The 23,846-nt window shown below is 39.4% G+C and overlaps 1 protein-coding gene across 2 annotated transcripts; it reads left to right on the top strand.

The window, feature by feature from the left end:
* The first annotated feature begins 11,287 nt into the window (after nt 1-11,287).
* cfap100 (cilia and flagella associated protein 100) lies at nt 11,288-19,480 on the top strand. Of its 2 annotated transcripts, none has more exons than XM_065959129.1 (14): nt 11,288-11,382; nt 12,365-12,474; nt 12,593-12,806; nt 13,112-13,176; nt 14,177-14,340; nt 14,424-14,504; nt 15,095-15,264; nt 15,413-15,497; nt 15,808-15,844; nt 15,950-16,104; nt 16,436-16,565; nt 16,640-16,842; nt 18,249-18,342; nt 18,795-19,480. In XM_065959129.1, the coding sequence occupies exons 2-14, from the start codon at nt 12,370-12,372 to the stop codon at nt 18,918-18,920; spliced, it is 1,629 nt and encodes a 542-aa protein (XP_065815201.1). In that variant the 5' UTR covers nt 11,288-11,382; nt 12,365-12,369; the 3' UTR covers nt 18,921-19,480. The 2 variants fall into 2 exon arrangements, with proteins under 2 accessions (XP_065815201.1, XP_065815202.1); XM_065959130.1 differs by having other exon boundaries at nt 15,811-15,844.
* The last annotated feature ends 4,366 nt before the right edge of the window (nt 19,481-23,846 follow it).

A 23,846-nucleotide genomic window follows, 5' to 3' on the forward strand; every position in this document is an offset into this window, starting at 1 on the left:
TAAAACTAAATCAGTAAAAACTAATAATAGAATTATTAATAAATCATCTCACCTACTAATAAAGCGTTGTAAGGATATAAATTGTCTATATGGTTCTTAGCAGGACACAGTAAACAGAATAAAGGGACTGCAGGTTGTTCTTTATGAACATACAGAGACAACACAGTTACAGATAATTACAGCCCCTACAGCCTTGTTAAAGGCCTCACGCTGTGCTAAATCCCCAACTCAGTCGAACTTTGGAAAAAGACGACCTGCGATTTACACCAATGAATATCTGTGGCAATCCTGTGAACTATTCTAAAACTGTCGACTTTGCATGTCAAATGTCCAGGCTGTCACCTGGTATGATACGCCATGGGCCAACCAAAAAAAATAAATCAGGACTTCTAAATGATGTCCCAAGCCATGAACCCTCTTTTAATCCAAAGTTGTTTGGGGACCTTTGAAAGCCTGTTGTGTCACCCTGAAATTCCCCTTTATAACTCGCTCAGCATCCATGTAAATTCTGAGAACTGGCACACGGATGTTGAGCCTTGCATATGGGGTACGCTGGTATGACTATTAACATTATATAAGTGGACTATAATTGATATCTTTTCATTTTTGTGGTTAAGATGTATTGACAAAAACAAATAAACTGAGTACATTGATAACTTGACAATAACCTCTCATCCAGTCTGTAGGACAAGAGCCTACATAATATGAAAATGAGGCAGTCGGTCTTTTAAGCGCCTTGGTTGTGAGGAAAGTAAAAAACGTTCAATAAAAAGTCCTAATGTGTGCAACATGACGTCATTCTGTCAGGGTTGAGGAAGAAGCTGCAAAGTTCTGTCCCTTTCTTACTGTGTGCGCCTACTGAACAGTAGGTCCTAAACAGTATACAGTACGGATAGCAGGGACTGTCTACTGACAGATTGAGGAGGCACTTTGCACTTCAGTGTTTCTTCCCTTGTGTGTCATTTCATTGTGGATGAACAGATTCCTGTGTTCCTGTGGTTATTTTTCCCTGTGGCCATTGGTTTGGAACTGAAAAGTAAGCTTTTGTTTTTGGACTTTGATCTGTACTGTGTCAGCGGTGGCCTAAAATGTTAAAAAATCACTCCGTATTTCTATTTATTGTAGGTAAAATTATGTATTTATGTTGATATGCCTTCAGTCATTTTTTATCTTATTTTGATGTAAACATTGAAACTAATACTGTTATGCTGTATATAAGACTTTATGATATGAACCAAGCGGCAACCTCCAGTCTAGAAAGAAAGCCAATGCGGAAGTGCATAATCGTGCACTTCGTCGAGTGTCCGCTTGTGGCTGGCTCCAGGAACATACACATGACTGGCCGCTTCAAAAACAAAAACCTAATAGTGTATTCTTAGCATTACATCCCTGTGTTAAAAGAGGCATCATTGTTCCAAATGAGTTGCTTATTTCATGCACATAGGCTATATTTCAAACAACTTTTATTTTTCTAGAGGAGGAGATAAGGGCTCCAGTTTGCTTCTGCTCTGCTTCCTCTACACAGAAGCCCTACCCCCCACCAGCAGTGGCAGATGTAGCCCTATACTTAGCAAATTGTTCTCCTGTGCCTTGACAATTGCAGCAGAAACCAGACACCAGATAACGCTCCGTTATTGACTCAGACAACAGACTCATATATAGGACAAACTTGTCACAACTGTGTCTTCATGAAGTCCATGGACTCATTTTTGATGCCCATTTTGCTCGTTTTTTGTAATCTTGACAGTTTCATTATGTGCCATTGGAAAAGGTAAAAAAAATAAACAAGTACAATCAAATAAAGCAAGCAACATATATAAAGTGCTTTGCATATACTATATAGGGAATTGTCAAATCCTGCAGCTTACAAAGAAAACAAATTTTGCAGGGACTTTTAAAACTATCATACATCGGGAAAGAAACAGTCTGTTGCAGCACCCTCCAGGCATTTTAGAGACAGCCTGCAGCATACATTTCCAGCTGTTAGAGATGTCAATGGGGAAAAAGAAGTGCTCTCCACCCAGAAGATTAAGCTAATGCATTCAGCTGCTCTGAAGGGATAGAAATCCCTAATGTGCAAGCTTTATCCTTATACTGGCCCTGTCACTCTTGTGTTTTTCTTAAGAAGTGGAGGAGAATAACTATACATGGTTACAAATAACAAACTTTGAAATAGGGGGCATCATTAAACATCTTCATCAAAATGTATTTTCCAACCCCATGTCCACTCTGGAGAAAAATGTATCTTTATAATTCCAAAGGCATTTGCTCTTGGGCAAACAGACAATATCATGAATCCTCCTGAACTTTTCCACATTTAAATAATAGTTTCAAAGTCAATCCATTATACAGTAACTTTCAAAAGGGACAACGCTGTCTACCCCATTTCCACAGAGCATCCCAAGTAGCCCGCTTTTAGCACAATGTCACTTTGGCAGCAGGCCACGGTTCTCTCACAAGAAGTCGATACGACTGTTCAGCAGTTTCAGTTCACACACCAGCCTCCACCTAAAAAGAAGCCAGACAGCCTGTCTCAGCCATTCTGTACAACGGCTGAGACAAACAGACAGAAAAGGATGGTGACTGATGAAGCTAAGAAGAGAACAAGAGAGATTGACTGAGCAGAGTGTAAATCTATGAAAATGTTACTCACAACAGGTTTAGTTTGTTGCTTTGTTATTGATATCTTCGTTGTCTCATGTTTACAAATGCGCAAAAATTCATCAGACTGTTTTTGTTGGAATATTGTGATTGGGAGAGTACAGTAAGCTCTTGAAATGGTTAGGCAAGAGACAGTCAAAAATAGATGTTTCTTTGTCTACGGTCTGACAGACGCAGAGATTGTGGTTGAATCTGCACACACACCCGTGGGCCGTCAGTGTGTTCTGTAATTTACATGGGAATGTGTAATGTCATTGTAGGGTGACGTAACTTAATGAGTGAGGAAAAGGATGGATCTAGTCCTAGCACAGAAAACACTATTATTTCAAGTCTAGAAGACAAACAGTTTAGTCACATGGTTTACCTCTTGTGTTGCAAATCAGGATATGGATCCAGGATAAGTGGACAATAGGAAAAATCTGACAAATGAGGTTCGACTATGTAAGTCCTTAGTCGAGGATACCCAAAATAAAAACACACCAGAACACAAGAATGATTGAGTTTGAAACAAATTCCCTGTTGAGATAAAACCTCTCTTGATCTTCAACAAAGGCTCAGGATTTTTGTCAATGTGTCCAATAATATGATTGACCATTGAATCACATTATTCAATATTAATCTGATAAAGCTGAAACAATTTGTCAATTAAAGTACTTCATCAACAGAATGGCAATGATCAGATGTTTTTTTTATTTAATGACTGTTTGATTTAATTTTGAGTTTTAATCAGAGATCACTTGAAAATGGTGGCCCCCTGTAAGATAGGAACATTTTCATTTTAAACTGTTGATCTAACAAATGAATTGCTCCTGTTGTGTTGAATTGATATCTGCCAAAGAACGACGCAGTAGAAAATCTTTTGGTGGTGACCCCCTTTTGTGTCTATATATAACAATCGTTTAACTCATTCTCATCATCAGCCCCTTTAGTGTGATGATTAGCCCCAAAGCTCAAAGTAGGAAGGTTCAAGGTTTGATCTCAGCTTGAGTACCTCTGTGCTTTAGCAGTTGGACACTTAAGAGAAAAAAATCTGATAAACAGTAGACCGTGAATATGCAATCGTAAAATATTACCCGTATCTTAGTATTAAAGTCCCCATGAAATAATAATAATTAAAAAACTGGTTTTAATCCAGCATTCCTGTGTTAAATGTTAATTTATCAGCCACACTCTGCCAAATATACTTCAATAAAACATTATCTAGTATTTTAACATTCAAATAAAACTCTTCTCTTCCTCTCCTCCCATAAAACGTTTCACATTTCTCATGACTCATGCTGCACTCAGGGGCGCGTACTAATTTTTGAACAATCAAAAGCTTTGTCTCATTTCAGCGATTCAATCTAATTCATCCAAACATCATGCCCCGCCTTCTATCTTGTGATTGGTTCTGTCCCGTTTCCGCAGGAAATACGTTATGACACAGCAGTTAGATATTCTCAAAGTTACATTTCATGGGGACTTTTCCCACATAAGATGGGGTTCCCCTGAAGGACTCCTGAATTGCTTGTTCACATACTGTATGTGCCTCAGCCTGATAGAATAGAATAGATGTTTATTGCAATTTGCACAGGTACAGGACAGTATTGGAATTTTTGTGCATTTCTCCCTGAGTCAGCTCTACAAAAAAGTTAAAGTATATATAAAATAGGATAGCAATATAAAGAAAAAAAAATGCTATTACATTTTGTGATCGTGGTTTTTAGCTTTACATGTAGTTATTTCCTCCTGAGAGGTTGATCCATGACTGTGTTTGGTAGTCTGATAGTCATTAGTCAATGGAAAGTGTTCATGTAGTTTAAGATTCTCTTCACTGTGTCAAATATATGCCTGCTCAAGACCAATACAACTGTTCTGCTAGTCAGGTTACAAAACTACAGTTTGTAGACCTGTAATATTGCAATGATTATTTTAATATCCGGTTGGAATGGTCGGTGACTTGTGTAACATAATACAAATTGTATGTTGATCTCTCAGCTTGCCTGGCCTTATTACTGAGAAGAATTTGCTCATTTTGACTTTCAATTAAAGCAGGCAATGTATTAATAGACACACTGGAAATAGACCTGCATTCTCAGAGGAGGCTCTCAGGAGAGGGCCTGGACCAAAAGACAGATTTCCTTCACTGAATATAGGCCGAAATATTACAGACATCTGGGCTATCATGAAGTTTTGTGGAAACCCTCCATGTATTTCATTATAAACAGTGGGTTTGAATTTTCTGAATATGAAAAACTGACAGATATAACAAAAGTCTTTCTCACAGGACACTTTAATGCACGTGAACAAAATGTGTCCTCCAATGGTTTATGCTTCTCTCATCGTGCGTCATGATGTTTCTAAAGGAAACCACCGAAGTGTCCCTGCAGGTGGGATTAATGTTCTGTTCTATTCTTAATAACCAATATGTTGACAGGAACAGACACATTCACCCTTAAGACATTAATTCTACTCACCAGGTGCTTATGAAAAATCATCTCACAATATCTTTCCATATCTGTCAGATATCCGATAACTATGCAACAACTGGACAAATTTGAGAAAAAGAAAATAACAATTGTCGCTGGAATTGATTAGTTTTGTGTTTCCTTTGAGAAAATTGAGACATCGCCATTGTTATGGCTGTCTCAGGGAAAGAAACATAAAGGAGTCAAAAAAAATCTATCAGCAAAAATAATCTGTATTACTATCAATGTTAAACAAATACTCAAAGAAAAGGAAAAGTGGTGGTTGAAGCCATGCTTTTAAACCTGGCTGGAGATTGAGAGAGAAGGGGGAGGAGCCTGACTCAGGTTTATGCATGTATAAAAACAATTGAATTTTTGCACATAACTCAGCCGGCGTCAATGGCTTACTTAAAGAGCTGTTCAAAGTCAGCGGCAGCAAGAATTAGAGCACTAGCCAACAGAGCTTTCCAGCTCTCAAATGCCAGCTGACAAACATCTGTCCAAACAAAATGGACAGATGATTAGTCAAAGGTGCAGCAACAGTTGCAAAGTCCTTCAAAAACTCTGATAATACCCTGCGATACAAAAGACACGTTTCAACTCATGACAAATGTTTGACACAGCAAAACTCACAATAGCATCTACTTTAGCACCAATAGGACAGCCCATTCCACAACAAACAACTTTTTCCAAATAAGTTACTGTGGCCTGTCTAAATTGTCAATTGGCTAGGTTAAAGGTCAGATTGGTCGCGGCTAGCCCTTTGAACAGATCCTTAAGCTGAGCTACATGTGGAGACCAAACAGAGCTATAGATGACATCTTCATCAAGGTAAACCTTTGAAACACTGCTCAACACTGTATTCACTGGCTGATGCGTTGTGCATTCCTTGAAAGAAAAACGAGGAAAATGAAAGACAAAGGGAGTCTGGAGAGGACTCAGGGCACACCAGACTGCAAAAGTCCCAAAACAAAAAAAAACAGCTACAAATCGCAGAACACTACATCAATATCAAACTAGAAAAGGCACTGGAATTCACATGAGGCAAAGTATGTGAAAATAACACGACCTAACAGGACAGAATTATCTGGTGTGTCGGAGCCTGACTAGTGCAGGTGATTACTGGGTGATCGGTAACAGGTGTGCCTCTGTTGCAACTCCAGAATAGAGAGTCAGTGAGACAGCTACGCCTCCTGCCACACACACTGGCCATCACTTATCAAACGTCCATACTACAGTAAAAATGGGTGTACGGTCATTTCAATGCAAAGTTCGGCATTTATCAATCTGGACGTGAGCGGAGGATACGCTCAAAACTTATTTTCCACAAATTTGATGTAATTTACAATTAATAAATAAAAATGTGAAAGGTGCATATAAAAACAGAGTTTTTGATGTAGAATGCGTCAAAGATGCACCTGCAGGTAAAGCCATTAAAAAGCTAGATTGGTTTTGGAAACATCTTTGACTTTATGCAGCTTCAGTCGCAGCCAAATCTTTATTTACATGAGAGTTACTGGTCATTTTATCCATGACCATGAAGCGATATACTACAACGGAGGCTTTGGGGTAAGTGATGGAAAAATCTGAGAGCGAGCAAGACTCAGAGGAAGCTTTAGAGCAGAGCTCGGAGGAGGAAACCACTGAGACCCAAGATGAGCAGGAGTCTGACTCAGATTCATCAGATGACGCATGTTATGATAATGCTTGAGGAGGATTCACTTCAATGTCTTCAGCGGTAAGTGTGGTTGGTAGAAGCAGGGTCAGTGCTGATGTCACACCTCAGGGGGTTGTGGTGGCTCTGACTCTTCAACCTTCATTAGCAGCACCTGCGGAGAAGCGGGCGTGCATTGCTTTTGAGTTGAATGGACGCCACGAGGGAGACGCCAAGACACTCGACACTGGAGACAACAGAGAATGAATCAATGTTTGTTTTTGTGTGTGTGTCGACACTGCACGGGTTTTGCACATCATCTTAACTGGTATATCCAATGAAAGAGCGCAGGCTGGCAGAGGAGATCACAACCGCTGTCTCTGAGGATCGAGCCGTCCGAGTGTGCTGGTCGCGACACGAACGATGTGACTTGGCGGTAAGTCACCAACACGCACTCCTTTAACAAACAGGACAGTCGCATACATGCAGGTAAGGCAGGTACACCTTTATGTTGAATGCAGCACATAAGGAGAGGCTCTAGGTTACGGGCTTACTGACCCTAGAGTAAGTTTTTAGGCTAGCTTTTAACTTGGGTTTGTGTAGCAGCGTAAGAACGCTTCTGAAAGTGAAGAGACAATCGCCCAGGCTGTGGATCATGGATGGAGATTTTTTTTTTAAAATGGAGATATTGCCTGGTCTCCGAGTAATACGCTCCGTTTCGTCCCGGTGGCAGGTCTGAAATCAGGACCAACGAGGTACGCCATCTCAAAATTGATTCCGTAATGTCATGCTTTCATCTGTTTATGACAGACGAAATGATGAGCATTATTTTAGAAATGACAACCCTCAATGGAAGACGATCTGACCCAGCATGGAAAGATATCAACATGCTTTGACTGCAGGCTTTCCTCGGTATTCTCATACTGGCTGGGTTTATAGATCTGGACATGAGGCAGTTGCCAGCCTGTTGGACACGCACACCGGTAGAGCCATCTTCAGCACCACCATGTCCCCAACGTATTTCAATATCATCAACTCCAAACTCCGTTTTGATGACAGGCTGTCGCGTCATGCACCTGCTGCAGGTCAAGGTGACAAGCTTGCCCCTCTGCGAGACGTGTGGGAGATGGGTTCACCGATTGTCTCTCCCGTTCAACCCAGGCCCTGACATATGTATGGATGAGCAGCTGGTCCACTTCAGGGGCAGTTGCTCTTTCAGGCAATATATTTCTGACCAAACCAGGGAGGTATGGTATTAAAGTGTACGCCTGGAAATTGCTGGTTTACACAGGAAGGTCTGCAGTTGCCCACCGATCAACCAGGGGAAAAGGGTGATCTTGGAAATGACTGAAGGGCTCAAGGGACACACAGTCTCACGTGACAACTTTTTTATCTCCTACGACTGGCTGAGGTGCTTCTCCGTCAGAAGATCACGATGGTGGGGACGATCAGGAGCAACAACCTGGTGCTTCCACTGAAGCTCCTTGAGATATTAACCCGGCAATTGCATTCTTCCTTGTTCGCATTTGCAAAAACCCACACCCTTGATTCTTACAAGGAGAAAAAAGGGAAGAATGCGCTCCTCCCACATTGCCAACTTCACAAGTGTCCATGGGGTTAAGTCTGCCTGAAGGCCCTTTGCGTCTGCTGAGAGAAAAGTGTCTCTGTTAATGTGTTGGACTATGTTAGCTCGTTTAAAGAGAGACTGCATAAAGCGTGTGATTTGGCCCGTGAATCCCTCTGCAGGATAGTCCAAAAGTAAGGCCCGCTATGACAAAAAAACAGTTCAGTGGACATTCCAGACGGGTGACTGTGTGCTGGTTCTGTTACCCGTTACTGGTTCTAGCCTTCATGTTAAGTTGGCTGGTCCATTTGGTTGACCGTAATCTCAGCAAAACTGATTCTGTGATCCAAACGAACCTGAACGCACACTTACCACATTGGTTAGCTTATCAAAAACTATTCTTCCCTCTTTAGTGACATTCTGACTCAGACGAATGTACTTAGTCATGGTATTGATGTAGGTGACCATAAACCCATAAAGCAATATTCTTATCGTTTCCATCCGACTAAAAGAGCCATAATGCACTCTTTCCTACTTCCACACAAGGACAACTTTGTAGATCATGTATTTTCGTCCAGGTTCAAATGCTGTGATTGGCCGGATACGCACGTTTCAAAGGTCCCACGTGGATCCCGTAATAAGCCCTATTCACACTGGACTAGTATTACTTGGGGACCTCTGGTAATTTGTAACAAATGCGGAGGTCGTGATGTGATCTTAATCCCGTGCGAATCGCCCATGTCCGTAATTTGTAAAGTAAAAATTCCACCGCAAATGACCTACCATATTTCACCAAACACACAGGTTGTGTGATAATATTAGTCCCGTGCAAATCGGCATCTTGGTGATTTGGGGTATTTCAAGGGTTTTTTGTGTTCTCTGCACCTTTTTTCTGCCTTTTTTCCCGGTCGAGAATTATGAAGGCTGCGTTGGCAATTATAAATGAAAGTTTTGACAGAATTTTGGTTGCAAATTTACTGATGCCAGAGACCGGAGCAGAATCAGCGCAGAGAAAGTAGTCAGCATCTGAAGTGTATGTACAGTTTGAGCTCTGTGTGCGTAATAAACGGCCCGACAACTCAAGTAACAAGCCGGACTCTCCGTGTCTGTTTACAACTTGCTGCACCCCAGTTAATGTGAGGGCTACAACTTCGGCCTTGAGGCAGACCAATAAGTCTCCCCTGTGGGCTACGACCATGGTCAGAACGCCGAAGCAGGAAAGGTTAACACTTGACATCATATCCGGGGGATAATGTCAGTAAATTCCAGTTAAAACACAGACTTTGCTTATCCTGTGCAAAAGCGCCGCACGAAACACAGACATGGTTGGGTACTTTCTAAATCAAAAAGCAACACAGCTGTAGCTGCCGAATGCAGTTAATACGCATGCAGTCATTTTTCTCCAGGCCTGCACTGTACATATTGCTGCACTTGATTTTTTCCAGTGTAAATAAATTAACTTAGACAGCAATTTCAAATTTTCCTAATTTGTGGGCCTAAGCCACTAAGCCATCCTTACAGAGAGAAAGATGGTCCAAATGTGACGCCTGTGCCGTGTGAGTATTTTCACATGCTAAAAGGTAATGAATGAACTTTAATTATCCAGACAATGTATGACCAAAAAATTTGTATCCTTCGCAAGATTTACCTGAATGCTGAGGCTGTGGAATCATTTGCGATTAACATAAAAGTCTTTCATTCTCACCAAGATGCGCACTGATGGGAATGTGAGTGAAGTTGATTGCACAGATCTATTTTGGGGATCCTATGAAAGACGCAGGCTGCATTTAATATCGGATCCACATTATATACATAGGCTATATATGTCCCTAGATATATTACATACCTGCAATGTCATAAAGCCCTCTTTTATGGATTGCGTGGGTAAGTGGCCAGGGAACACCACAAAAGCATCAATAAGTTCTGTGAGAGCACTTGCCACCTTATGAATGGCATTGCACACTGTATTTTTCCTTATGCTCTCTGCATCACCCACAGCATACATAAAGGTTACTGATGCAAAGAAGCGCAAGGCTATGCAAACGGTCTGAGGGACAGTTAGCGCACGACTCCGACGTGTCCCACTCGGGATATGAGGCTCAAGAAGTTGACACAGATATACCATTCCCTCCAACGAGAACCTGTATCGTTTATATAAATAATCATCCGCTAAAGCCAAAGGGTTTTGCCAGTCTCTGAACACCCTTGTCCTCCTGTCACGCTCTGCACACTGAGCTCCACGGGATCATCCAAGAACGATGATGCCATTTTCCAAAACGTGTGACTGGAAGCAGGCGATGCTTTTATACTCTTTGATCGCTTATCTCGAACATAACCTGTCCTCAAAACCACCGCCTGACACCCAGCCGCCACCATTGGACTGTGTCGTCTCCACAACCACCGTCGTCCTCATTCATGCGCGGCCTGCTCAGACCTCCACCTCAACGGCAAGGAAGTGTGGACAACAGGAACGTGAGGAATACAAAGGAGAAATCCTTCCTGCATATTATCCCAAATGCTCTTTTGTAAAGTGTCTCGAGATAACACTTGTTATGGATTGGCGCTATACAAGTAATAATTGATTGATTGATTGATTGATTGATTGATTGATTGAACAAAAATAAATTAAACTAAATTGTTAACTGAACTACATCACTAAAAACACATGTTGCAATTCCATCACATTTTCAGCATCAGTAGTAATTTAGAAATAACTGATGCATAGCATACATTCACATGAAGCTGTTGTTTTCACATACATTAACATATATGATAACATGTTCATATATGAACGCAACTTAAAACCCCATTTAAGCTCTGTTGTACTAGATAGAGAGATAGATAGATAAACATTGAAATCCAGATCAATTTAGAACTGTCCGAGGACACCATTAAGGCAACAGTAGCCAAGCTCTGAGAAGACCGTGAAGGCATCAGTTGCTAAGCAACAGAACGCTAACGGAACAGCCAAGCTTGAAGAGCATAACAGTGTGCTGAGCTGCTCTTTAGTGAAATAAGTCCGTTTTCGTCCCGTGTATAAGTAGCAGTGTCACAAGGTAAGTCGAGTTCATTATTGACATCAAATATAAGAAGTGTATTAAACTGTTCTTAACGCTAACATGAACGCTAAAAGGAAGCTTGAACCACTTTGTTTAGCATGAGAGAAACACATGAGTGTTATCATGCTCAGTTTGCAAAGCGACTTTGGCTTGCATATACCTACCGAACATATGGCATCAGTTCTGCTTGATTTACATCATAGGAATATGACAAACAGTAACATATAACATGTCTACAAATATAGCATAAGCTTTAAACAAGCCAGGGAGTCGGATGCTTATAATTCACGAGTTATTTTTGCTCAAGCAAAATTCATTTATTTTAAAATACAAAACGTCTTTGCAGCTTGTTTTGCTTTGTAAATATTGAGGTGTGTGCTGTATTGTTTCAGTTCAATTAGAAAATGATGAAAGCAGGGTTTGTGAGATAGTCCATTTTTACCTTTTCCAAGAATAATGAGTTGTTTTATAATTGACATTATCAGACAATCTATTTGAATCCAAATATATAGGCCTACATTAGCTCCAGTTTTTCTGTTTATATCTTTCATATTTTTCCTAAATAAGCTTGAATGTTCACAGTAAAAACAAATAAATTGAGTTCAAATCTAAACCTTATTTCACAGGATAGAGTCTGTATAAAATCTTGAAGGATACTTCTTTCTACTATACTTTATAGTGTTATGCCATGCTGTTTGTCATTAATTAAAAGGCTTTACATTTTATTGACTGTGTAACCTGCAAAGTAAAAAAATACAGTACAGAGATTCAATGCTTCTCAACTAATACCGGTCGATTTACAAGGATTTGGACCATTATTTTTTTATAATTATGTTCTCCACAGAATAAAATAGTTTTCATTAGGCAGTGATCCTCCTTTTTCAGATCTTGATATCGCTGCCTATTACATAGACCAGATAAAAATAACTATATTAAGAGATGTCATTGTCCAAATACATTTTCACTTTTGTATCATTAGGAGACATGCAAAGGAGGACAAGACAAGAGACTCAACAGAGCCCTTTCAAAGTGCCGGACAGTAATAGCATTTTGAAGTTGACTCTATCTAAAAAAGGGAACCAAAAAGAGGTAAGGGTTTGTATTCAGGCCATATTGTTTCAGAAATACAGGCTTTAACATGTAGTTTAGACACTTGTGTGACACAGTGAGAAAAATCAAGTCTGTTGCTGTTCTCCTCTGCACACAGGACACAGGTACGTTGATGGCTTTGCAAGTTGATGAGAAGACAACATGCACTTCAAGAATGAGGCCCAAACTAAAGACAGGGCCGGTAGGACAAGTGGAGGAGGAAGAGGAACAAAAAGAAAAGTTGAACAGTACAAAACCAACCTTGATGAAAACAGTTTGCCATAAACAAGCACCTGCCAGACGTGAGCTGAAGACAGCAATGCTGAAACGAGGTGAGTGGAGAGAAAGGTCAAAGATGCTAGATTTTTTAACTTGCCTCAAATGTTTGTCTCAGAACTCTGAATAATCATCTGTGGTTCTCATGAATTAATGCTATAACTCATCACAACAGCAGCCATGGAGCTTTTTCTGCATGTCATCCTCTCTTTGTCAATTGTCTGTGTTGACAGTAAAGGTGCTGTGAAAAAGAATTTCCCCATGGGCACAATAAAGTCTAAAGTCTCTCTTTTCCACGTTTCCTGTCATCTCTATAACTTTCTTTTATTTAAAGTTAACTTCTGTTTTCCTTTGTCCCCAGAAAACATAATGAAAGACAGAAAACAAGACTTGATCTCCATGCAACGGCAGAAGGCTGATTTGGAGGTAAATGATTTCATGAGTTGCTAGTGTCAATAAAAGGGTAAATCTTACTTTTTATGTTTATATTTATTTTTCAAAATACTTCTTAGTAAATGGATTGATGTTTTGAGAGCTGTATTCCATTTTGTCTCAACAGTGATTGTTGGTAGTTTAACAAATTGCCTCATTATATCATTGTTAGTCTGCAGTTGAGGACTTCTTGTTTGAATATGAAAAAATCAGATAGTGAATTTGCCAAACGTGTTGCCAGCTAATCATCTCTTTTCCTGGTAGCAGATTAAGAACATGTAAAAACGCTCCTGAATCATCAGTCAAACTGAGTGAGGTTAAAGTGTATCACGAGTATAATTGGCCTAAAGTTTTGCAAAGGGGAAAAAACTGCAATAAAAACAACCTTCATTTCTGCTACAGTTTCACTGCATTAGATTTATTTTTGAACTATATATTCAAACTATGAATTCAACAATGTGATAAGAGTGTAATACCGAATTTTGTGGTAACGTTTTTAAACACAAGACAGCCTAATGTGTTGCTGATCAATGGTAGAAAGTCTTACGAAGATGACAATTGGTTGAAAAATTAAAGCCTCAATTGGGAATGTTGGGGATTGATCAGGAAAGAGGATTTTTTTTCTCCAGTTATACTGGGTGCTGCCTTTTAATTAATCTGTGCATAATGATAAGATAAGATAAGATTAGATATCATCAAACATTATTACACCAGAAGGAAATTCTTCACATACTGATTTCTCAGCTCTGCTGTCCCAATGTATTTGTAAAGTTTCACCTGATTTACTGCGTGAAAGGAAAACTTCCAAAACAGAATAACACATAATGTATAGCCAGTCACAGCTAAAGGCTTCAAGAGGTTCGTCAACCATGTTACTATCGGAAAAGAAAACTATTTTGAAGGAGGGGAATCAAAAGAGGGTTGTGATTTATCAGAGGTTCAGTAAAGTGTTTTAATTAATTCACTGTTGCTTTATTTTCCCTCACTTCCTCAGTTATCTCTGATGACAAAGAAATCTTCGATTCTGAGGATGGACAAGGCCATTGCAAAAGAGGAGAAACGGCTGATAGAGCTTGAAACAATCGTCAGGGACGACAACCTTAAATTTGAAGAGGTCCTCAGGGATAATGAGAAGAAGTCGGTCGCGGCCAGAACATTGTAAGTGCTGCTTGCTTTGCATTTGCCAAAATAGAAATGTTGCCTTGACAAGAGGACATGAGTCATCCTGTTTCTGTTGTCAGTTTTGAACTGGAGGCCAAGTCCAAACAGGAGAAGCACCTGAAAATCAAGAAGCTGACGGCAGAATTAGGTTCCTTGAAAAGGTAGAGTTTTCTCAATGTATCCATTTGAACTTTTCCCATGTTCTGGTGCAGTAAAGTGGCAAAAAAGGTGCACTTAAGGCCTTTGCACACTGAGTCCTTGATTTTATGCATTTTTGGCTCTGTAAAAAAATGTACCAGCAGAAAACCTTGCACACTGAGTCGGATGCATTTATTTTTATACAAAACAAACCACCAGTTTACTCAAAGTAATTAATCCTGAACAGAAGCTGGCAGTATGTCTGAGGTATGGACACTACACACAACCACACACACAAACACACACACACACACACACACACACAAAAACAGAAAAAACGCAGAACATGGAACCTGTTCTGAAAAGAAATCGATGAAAGATTCAGAGTCAGGGTGCAAACATGATTGACACAACATGAGCTTGTGTTCCTTTTTGAACATGCATCAATTTTGGATGTAAAAAAACAAACTCAGTGTGCAAAGACCTTGAGAGACTGTTTTTTATGTCATATTCATTGAACCCTAGTCCAACAATTGGACTATTTTTTTGTATTGTATTTATGTATTATAATGTTTGAAGGATGAGGGTTGAAACTATGATTTATGTGTCATAGTGAACTCGTCAAGTTTGAAGAGATCCTGATAGACTACAAGAGATACAAAGAGCTTCTGTTCAAGTTGTCTCCTCCGGAGTGGCAGCAGGCCCGGAAGACTAAGGCTTTGTCATACAAAGACACTCTTGACGAACAGAACAGGGAATCTGTGGATACAGCTTTTTGGAACGGTAAATCCTCTTAAACAGTTTTCAGAGAACCAGGGAAACACTTGTTGTCCTGATATTGTTGTCTTTCACTCATCTGTGCTTTGTTACTGTAGGTAAAATCATTGTAAAAAGTTATAGTAGAATTATTTGATTGATACCATTGACTCAGGTTTGGAGAGCAGTGTTTCCAGTCCAGGGAGAGAGATCCCCGTCATCAGGGAGACCAAGCTGTCCTCAGCCCACATCAACACACCGTAAGGAAACAACACACCATCCTCAATCAACAAATGTATCCTATACATGCTGTGGTGGTCCATCAGGGGGACAATCCATGAAGTCCCTCAAGCTATAACAATGGCTTTAGTATTTCCACCCATAGAGGACCCATGCCCTTGTAAAAAGTTTAGTAGAACAAAGGTTGTCTTGTCATTGAAACAAACTGTTGAACTTTTTTGACCCGCAGCATGCTTGATAATTACTAAACATTTTCAGTCCATTTATTGATAATGATATGCAAATATTTTCTCCTGACCTCTAAAACTCTCCTTGGCCTTTTATTATCAGCAGTTCTACACTGGAGTGTGACAGCTTAGAATATGAGGTAAGGAAAATCTAGTCTGACCACCCATCTCATTTCTTTTTGTGCTTTTTTTTTGTCAGAATTTAAAGTTTGCCTTCCTTCCCTACTTTGTTGTCCCCTCTGCAGAATGAGCCAGTGATATACTTCACAGATCCTCAGCAGCTACTGGATCTGGTTACAGAGCTTAAAGAGCAAAACTTGTCCCTTATTCAGAACTCCTCAAGAGTTGTTGAGACCCTGGAGGAGTTCCATCAGTCAATAGAGACCATCAGAAAGAAAATGTAAGCAAAACCTGTTAAAAGGCTCTGTGAGTGAAGAATAACTTTAGTTACCAAATTTGAATTGCTTCTTTATGCATTTGTCCCCTTTCTGTTGTTCTTTATTTTTCTTGTGCTTGTATTTAATATATACAAGCACATACATGTGATACAAATACTGTAAAATGACGAGTTAACGTTAAGTCAAATATGAAGCTTCTAGACACTGTTATTCCTGTGCTGAATTGCCATTTTTCTGCATTTGTTTGAACATAGATAGTTTTCATTTTTAAACCTTTCTTCCATCTCATCTTTTTTCCATATCCATCTTAAATGTCTCCTTTTTTTTCTTAAGTGAAAAGGATGAAGAGCAGCTGACGCTGCAGATAAACAACATGAACCAGAGAATTGATAAAGAGAAGGCAAAATGCATCAAACTCAAACAGAAGGTTCAGTTCCATATCTCACTGAACACAGAAGATCAGGTGAGGAAACTGAATATTGATAAAACAACTGTGGGATTTGAGCTGTACGGTACACTTCCTTTTCCTGCTTACAGGACATCATGTGGGACAGTCTGGATAAGAAGGTAGCTGACGTCCATCACTGCTGTGTGGACGACAGGATGACTAACCTCAGCACCCTGGAGAGGCTGGCCAATATTGAAAACCGACTATCACAACTGCTTCAGAGCATTGAGAGCATCCCTGAAGAAAGCTTAGGGATGATGAGGAAGTTCAAGGACAGTGAGAGGAGGAGCAGGTATTATCATCGGCCAAAATCGAAAGATCTTCTCTTTTTAAGTGTTAAGTACCCATACACCAACCCTGCATGCAGCCTGTTGCAGATTCTCCTCTTCATTTTTGTAGTTCTTCCATTTTTGTCTTCTTTTAGCTTATGTTACAGGGACGCTGTATGTCTGTCACTAACCCCTCCCCCAGTTTATCTAAATTAAGATTCCTGTATAACAAAAATGATCACTTCAGCACTGCATGAGCTGCCTGAAATTAATCAAATTGTGAATCATGTACAATCCTCCTGGGTTGTACTGGAGGCTGGTGCAGCGATGGCTGGCTGGAGGAGTGGTTTAATCTCTCTCAAGAGTTCCTGAGTGAGTCCTGACATAAAGTAGCAGGATATAAATACCATGGCTCTACAAGTCCTATCCACACTGAGAAGACTCTGGGTCCAAATGATGACACTAGTATAACATGTCACCAACGATCCTGGGGTAATTTGGCTTCACTTCTTTAGAGCCAGAGTCAATACCTTCATTCAGTTCATTAGAATAAACAATAATAATAATAAATTAGACTTATATATTAAATTAGTATTAATCCCTCTCTGTCAAAAGAGAATCCAGTTGGAAATGTAGTCTGTAAATTTCACTGATAAACTGTAAAGTAACATTTTGGGCCCCGTTTTGTTGTCGTTCAGCGTGCTAAAGTCAGTGATTAGGGGCTTGGGGCGTGTCCAACTATATTTCGCTAGTTAAGTGGGGCACAATATGAGGCGCAGAGCACAATAAGGTTGGATTAAGTCTCGTGATTGTACATAGGTGTGTTTTGGGCGTAACATGAATCAAACCAATCAGGGTGTCAGAGTCAGGTGTGACTGCAGGCTGGCGCGTTGGTATTTAATAATTTTTCTTAAATAAACCATACTCCAGCCGGCTCTTTTCACTTCTCTCCTTCCATTGTGCTCCTGACACACACAGGACACTGTGTGAAATATGTAAATGGCGGATTGGAGTTATATTTCACTGAAGCACCCACAACATCAGAAACGACCAAAAGGACTCAGTGTGTATTTCTGCACAAAAAGCAAAAGTGTACCCTCTAGGGGTGAATCTATAAAGTCCAGTACTCGACGATTCGTACTGTACGTCAGAGCCTCAGTCGACTGCAAGTCAAACACACACACACATATATATATATACACATTATATATATTTAAAAAAGAGCTTTGTCTCCTCAGCGATTGAAGCCCTTTTAAACATGCTTGCACGCTGACTGGCCCCTTCTTTGTTATGTGTTTCTAACTTCTTCATGTGTACCAACTGTGCAAAGCTGTTAGAACAATTACCCCCCGGGGGGGACAATAAAGTATTGTGTTGTGTAATGGATTGTAATAATAAAATATCTCCTCCCTTCCTACTTCTTGTTCAGGCATCGTGAGGAAAGGCTGAAGGAGCAGAGAGAGAAACAGAAGGAAAGGATGAGGAGGTACTTGGAAAAATCCCTGGCTGACTCCAAGAAAATAGTAAGTTATTTGCTTAAAAAGTGCATCATGTAGAGTATATTATAAAATAATTTAAATGTTGTATTACCTCTAGTTTACATCAAATTAAATCTCGGTTTACTACAGTAGTAACAAATTCATTTGCCGACGTTAGGTCTGATACCAAACTCAATTTACATTTTTCGAGAGGCTTTCGAGAGGCAGACTGAAACTGGATTCAGCCAAAGTTTTTGTTACCATGCCAGCAAAAGAAACTGATCAATGTAAAGTGGTAATGTTGAAATGTTGTTTTATATTTTAACAAGAAAAGTATTCCGCCATAAAAAAAAAAAAAATTTCTTTTGTTATAATGTGACACTTTTCACATTATAAGACAACATCTTCTGATGGAATGACGTGAAGCTTATATATCAACTCTTAAAACACACTATTCCTGCATTTAAACACTTGTAGCTACCTCATTTGTTTTTTAGACTACAAGAAGGCTCATGCCCAGATGCATGCCTGTCGCCCAGAAGGTCAGAGAGATCCATGTGGACAACAATTCCGCTGACGAAGAGATCGATGTTTTCCTTTTCAAAGCTGAGGACATAGAATAAAGAGAAGAACTGTTCAATTGTGTCATTACATAACAGAGCAGAATGATGTTTCAGCTCAGGAGTGGAAATGTGTTAAAATTGATTATTTTGTTGTACAACCACATTCATGTCCTAGAATCAATAAGAATGACCGAAAAAAAAGTGTGTAGTGAGTACGGTTAAGTACCGCATCGATTAGGCGATTTATGTCATGTCCATGATGGGTACTCGTGCTTGTGCTGACGATGAGGAGCCATACCGTGCAAAAGCCCACCTCTTCAAACCAGGACCAAGGCAGTGTACTTTCAGGAGCAGATCTCACAACTGTTTCAAGGCACCCTCTGATCTCTATTTGTCCTCTGTACCTTATGTTTGCACCCTTAAAAATGAACCAGTCAGAACAAGTCCATCTTCACGTTTTGCCACTTTTATTAAAGAAAATCCCACATTTGAACACAAGTTTACACACAGTGTCTCACCACTGAGCCTGTCTGAAAGGGACAGTGCCTTATTCTTAAAAGGTAAATAAAACTACTGTCAGTAAATAAGAATTCAGGTCAGTACTGTTTCCAACTGGTTTTAACTTGAAACTATTTATATTACAAATATGAATTAGCTTAAACACTTGTAGAAATCCAATTAATTTTAGTTGACATATTGATATCCCACCCTCCCCAACTAAAACAATAAAATGTTGACTAACAGTTTTCTGTAGGTATACAGACTGCATCAAAATACTTTAAACCTCAAGATTACACTTTAGACACAATTAGATGAATATACCCAGTATACAGTCACGTAAACATTCATTTATATCCAGAGGTGTATTGTCTTTATCTGTCGGTACTTTGTTAAGCCTCCCTAGTCCATTAAAATAATATGGAAATAATGGCATACTACGTGTGTGTGTGTGTGTGTGCGCATAGATAAGTGTGGAGAATTCTGATTAATGTCAGAATTCTAAAAATAACCCTAACCCACCCTACCCTACCGCAACATGTGTGGTGATGTTCTGGAGCGCTTCACAAATGACTTGTTTAGAGCATCAAGATTCTCAAGTATAGGGTTTTAACTTTTGTTTTTCTCTAAACCACTAACCTGGTCAACTCCACTAGTGATCCCCTCTTGAATAATAGCCATTTTTACTCCATTTTGTTTGGTCACTTCCACACTTTAGGCGTCGCTCTTAGGCATGTCAACAACGTTTGCAAGAATTGCGTTTGTATGCATTCTGGGTTATACTTCAACCCTGACATGGCTCTCTCAGATGTGAAAAAACTTTCTGTCTAAGGTCCATGATGTTTTGTCTCTTGGACAGTATCGGTCAATGAGTGATATAGCTCTGTGGCACTTCTTTCTATTGCAATACATGTCAGGTTTCAAGGGTGGTGGCAGGAAATTACTGCCACAAAGTCAGAGCCACCAAATGACCACAGAATGCAGCTTAACAAAACATGGTATCCAATCTTTATTGACACACACAGAAAAGGCACAATTCATAAAAATGAGGCAGAGAGAGCAGGGAACTTCCCATTACCTGCTAGGCCATCTAAAGGGCTTCCCCTATTTTCCCCTACACACAGTTAAACAGGGCTAGACTTTTAGCATAAGGCATACCAATGGAACACGGCAAACTAACACCCTCTACTGGAGGAACTGCAAACTATGCTTTGACAAAACACAGGTTGTAATACAGTGCAACTGCACACATGATCACTATACAAAGGAGAAACAACTCGACTGCCCTAAAAAGGTTATGTCTACACTCCCACTACATACTATTAAAACACTATTAAACAATATTAAACTTTTTTTTTTTTTTTTTTTTTAAACACACACCAAAAGCAAGATGGTAAGAGTATTAACATACTCAACTCGCCCGGTCAGATGCAGCAGGTTTCTAACTTGCTCTGACTTCTTCTCTGAGTTCATTAAGCTGCATGGTCTCTGTGGTGATAAAACAGGTATAGGTGCAGTACATCTTGTGTCAGCAGAGGGCGCTCCACAACTGTCCCTGGCTGCCCACTAATCCCCTCCTGACATGTCGGTAAATCAGCTCCAGTGACATCAGTCTCTTTTCTCTAGTTGTTAATAAAATCATTAGTGGATAAAAACAGTGACAATCCCTCATCTTCTCACCCAGTTATCTCCTCACTCAGGTTATCAGCCTCCTCAGTAACTGACATGATGAATTCACCTCATCACTGGGCTCAAGTAGTTCATGGCATAATGCACAGACATAATTGAGTGTTAAAGTGAGAAGTTTCCTCTCGATATCATCCACTCATTCTCAATCACTCAATCAATCTTTAATTTCATAGCGCCAATTCTTAACTAATTTTATCTCAAGACACTTTACAGTATGCAGCTTAAAGACCTTACTCATTGATATATGATGTGACAAAAGAGCAGGTAGCCTACAGTAAAGAACCTTTCTCTGTTATATTATCTACAAAGACCAAACATTAATCCATTATGAGCAACTCTCAACTTTTAGAAAATTAAAAGTGGAAAGAAAAAAACGTCGTTTAAACAGTCAGAAACCTCAAGCAAAACCTGGCCTTCAAGCCATTCATGACAACCTGCATTAACTGCCAATTTACCAAAATACTCAATTATTTTTAATCACTGCATCAACTGAAAAACAATGAATATTAGGGACTTTATCACATGCAAATCAAAACATGTGGTGTACATGATCAAATATGCTGGGAGAAACATCCCCATCACTGAACACAGGAGCACAGTTAAAGGAATGACATCACCAGCCCCGTTGCAAAACATTTTAATCAAACTAAAATCTTTATTTTTCCTTGGAATAGAAGCCATCAAACTGAATCTAAGAGGTGATCATATCAATTTGATCAGGAAGAAGCATTTTGGATTTTGTTATTATTTTGTTTGTTATTTTAAAAGTTTATTTCCAGGGGGGATTGAATGAAGATTTTCCAATGAATGAGTTTTAGTGTTTTCAAGATCGACCTTTTAGTGTTTTATTTTTAATACTTTGTAATGTGTTTATTTCTTTTTAATATTTTTAAATATTTGGTTTTTAATATATCAATATCTTTCTTGGAAATGTAATATAATGTGGTCAGCCGCTCTTTTTATTCTTTCTCTATGTAGCATTCTTTAAGATCCATGTGTAAACTCTAAACCATCCTCTTGTTTGCTGTTTGAGACTATCTCTCCGGCTCCATGTAGTGTAGAGAACCATGGTTACACTTTGTAACCTACTTTCTCTAGCGTATCGAGACTATCTCTCCACTACATATTTCCAACTTAAAACCAGCTTACCTTTGCAGGTGCCTCATTGCCTGATATATGCGTGGATGTATATGATGGGTTAAATGTATGTATTGTTTTACCTTTTTGATTTTCATTTTACATTACCTACCATATTTAAATGATCCACAGTTAAAGAGAATAAAAATTCAAAGCTGCCTCCCCCCGCTTGTTACTGGTTCTGGTTCTGGTTCCAAAACCTTATCTCACTTAGGGTACCAACATGGCTATAACATGCACAAGGCATGCACTTGTTTGTTTGTGTTTTTGAATTGTCTGTGTACCAAACCACACATTCAATAAACCTGCCATGTTTAACTCTGCACTGGGAAGTCTTGCGTTTGAATCCATTTGAGGGTCCTTGTCTGATAGGAACACTGAAGGGATCTTTTCTCTGCACAAACCGGGACATTTTTTTTTATGATTTGCTTATTGAGGAGGCAACTGCTCAAAAACAGATTGTGTGGTAACCAAAAAGGACATTAAAGTGCACCCAAACAATAAGCCTTGTATTACTAGAGGGATTAAGGACTGCATCACCCAGGAAAAAAACAGCTTTTAGCAATTGTGACATAATGTTTTAAGTGCAATAGGAACTCAATAAAATGCTGAGTGATGCAAGGTTGGAATACAGGGCTATAATAGAACATAATTTTATTTCAATGGACTCTAAAGCGCTACGGGACTCTATGAAAGCTGTTACTTATGACCGCAAATATGACGAATGCTTAACGGAAAAAAAAAATCACCAACTCAATTGACTTTTTTCTCAGGTTACACTGGACTTTTTTAGAATGTAATATTGTGCTGCAGACAATTTCGACTACTAGTTCCTGCTCCAGGTTGGTAATTGACCCTCGTAAAGTTCAAAGTCACTTTTCAGTCATGTCTCCAAATGGAAATCCACAGGCCCAGATGGACTCTCTTTTCTTAAAGTCTTCTGCACAAGAGCTCACTACAGCTTGGTGCCCTGTTTCCCAACAGTCTGTGGATAAACACATGGGCAACGCCCTCAGGAAAAAAAAAATCTACAAATATTCCCATTATAAATGAACTCTGTCCAACAAAAAACGAAGTTATGGAGTGGTGGCTTTAATTTCTGTGGTTAAGAAATACTTTGAAAAATACATGGTGTCTGCATTGAAAGCGGAGATAAGTTCTGAGCTAGACGAGGGCGTGGTACAGATGATGCCACCAATAGTATTATTCATCTGACGCTTAAACACCTTTAAGACAAAGGCCTATGCATGCTTTTTTTTTTTTTTTTGCTTTACCCAATTTCCCCTGAGATTGATAAAGTATTTCTGATCCTGATTTAATTTATTTTTATCAATACTAGCCTATAGGCCTACGTGTATGTAGCAGTTGGAGTCCAAGACAAATTTCCTCAAAGGGGGAAGTGTACTTCCACATATTCCTCTCGGATACAGCCAAGCATACTGAAATGTTCTTGTCTATGGAATCTAAAGATGCAATCCCAGAAAAAAAAAATATTCATGAAGTGATTACAATTTTCTCCATCGAAGCAATGCCTGAAGCAATAACCTCCAAAATACTGAATTAAGACCTAAACAAAAATGTCAAGATGTAGGATACCGACATGACCCGGTAGGTGTCGATGTTGATCATTTGTGCTCCATCATGATCCGGAGAAGAAGAAGA

This window comes from Labrus bergylta, chromosome 9, assembly GCF_963930695.1.
Source record: "Labrus bergylta chromosome 9, fLabBer1.1, whole genome shotgun sequence".
Taxonomy (NCBI): Eukaryota; Metazoa; Chordata; class Actinopteri; order Labriformes; family Labridae; genus Labrus; species Labrus bergylta.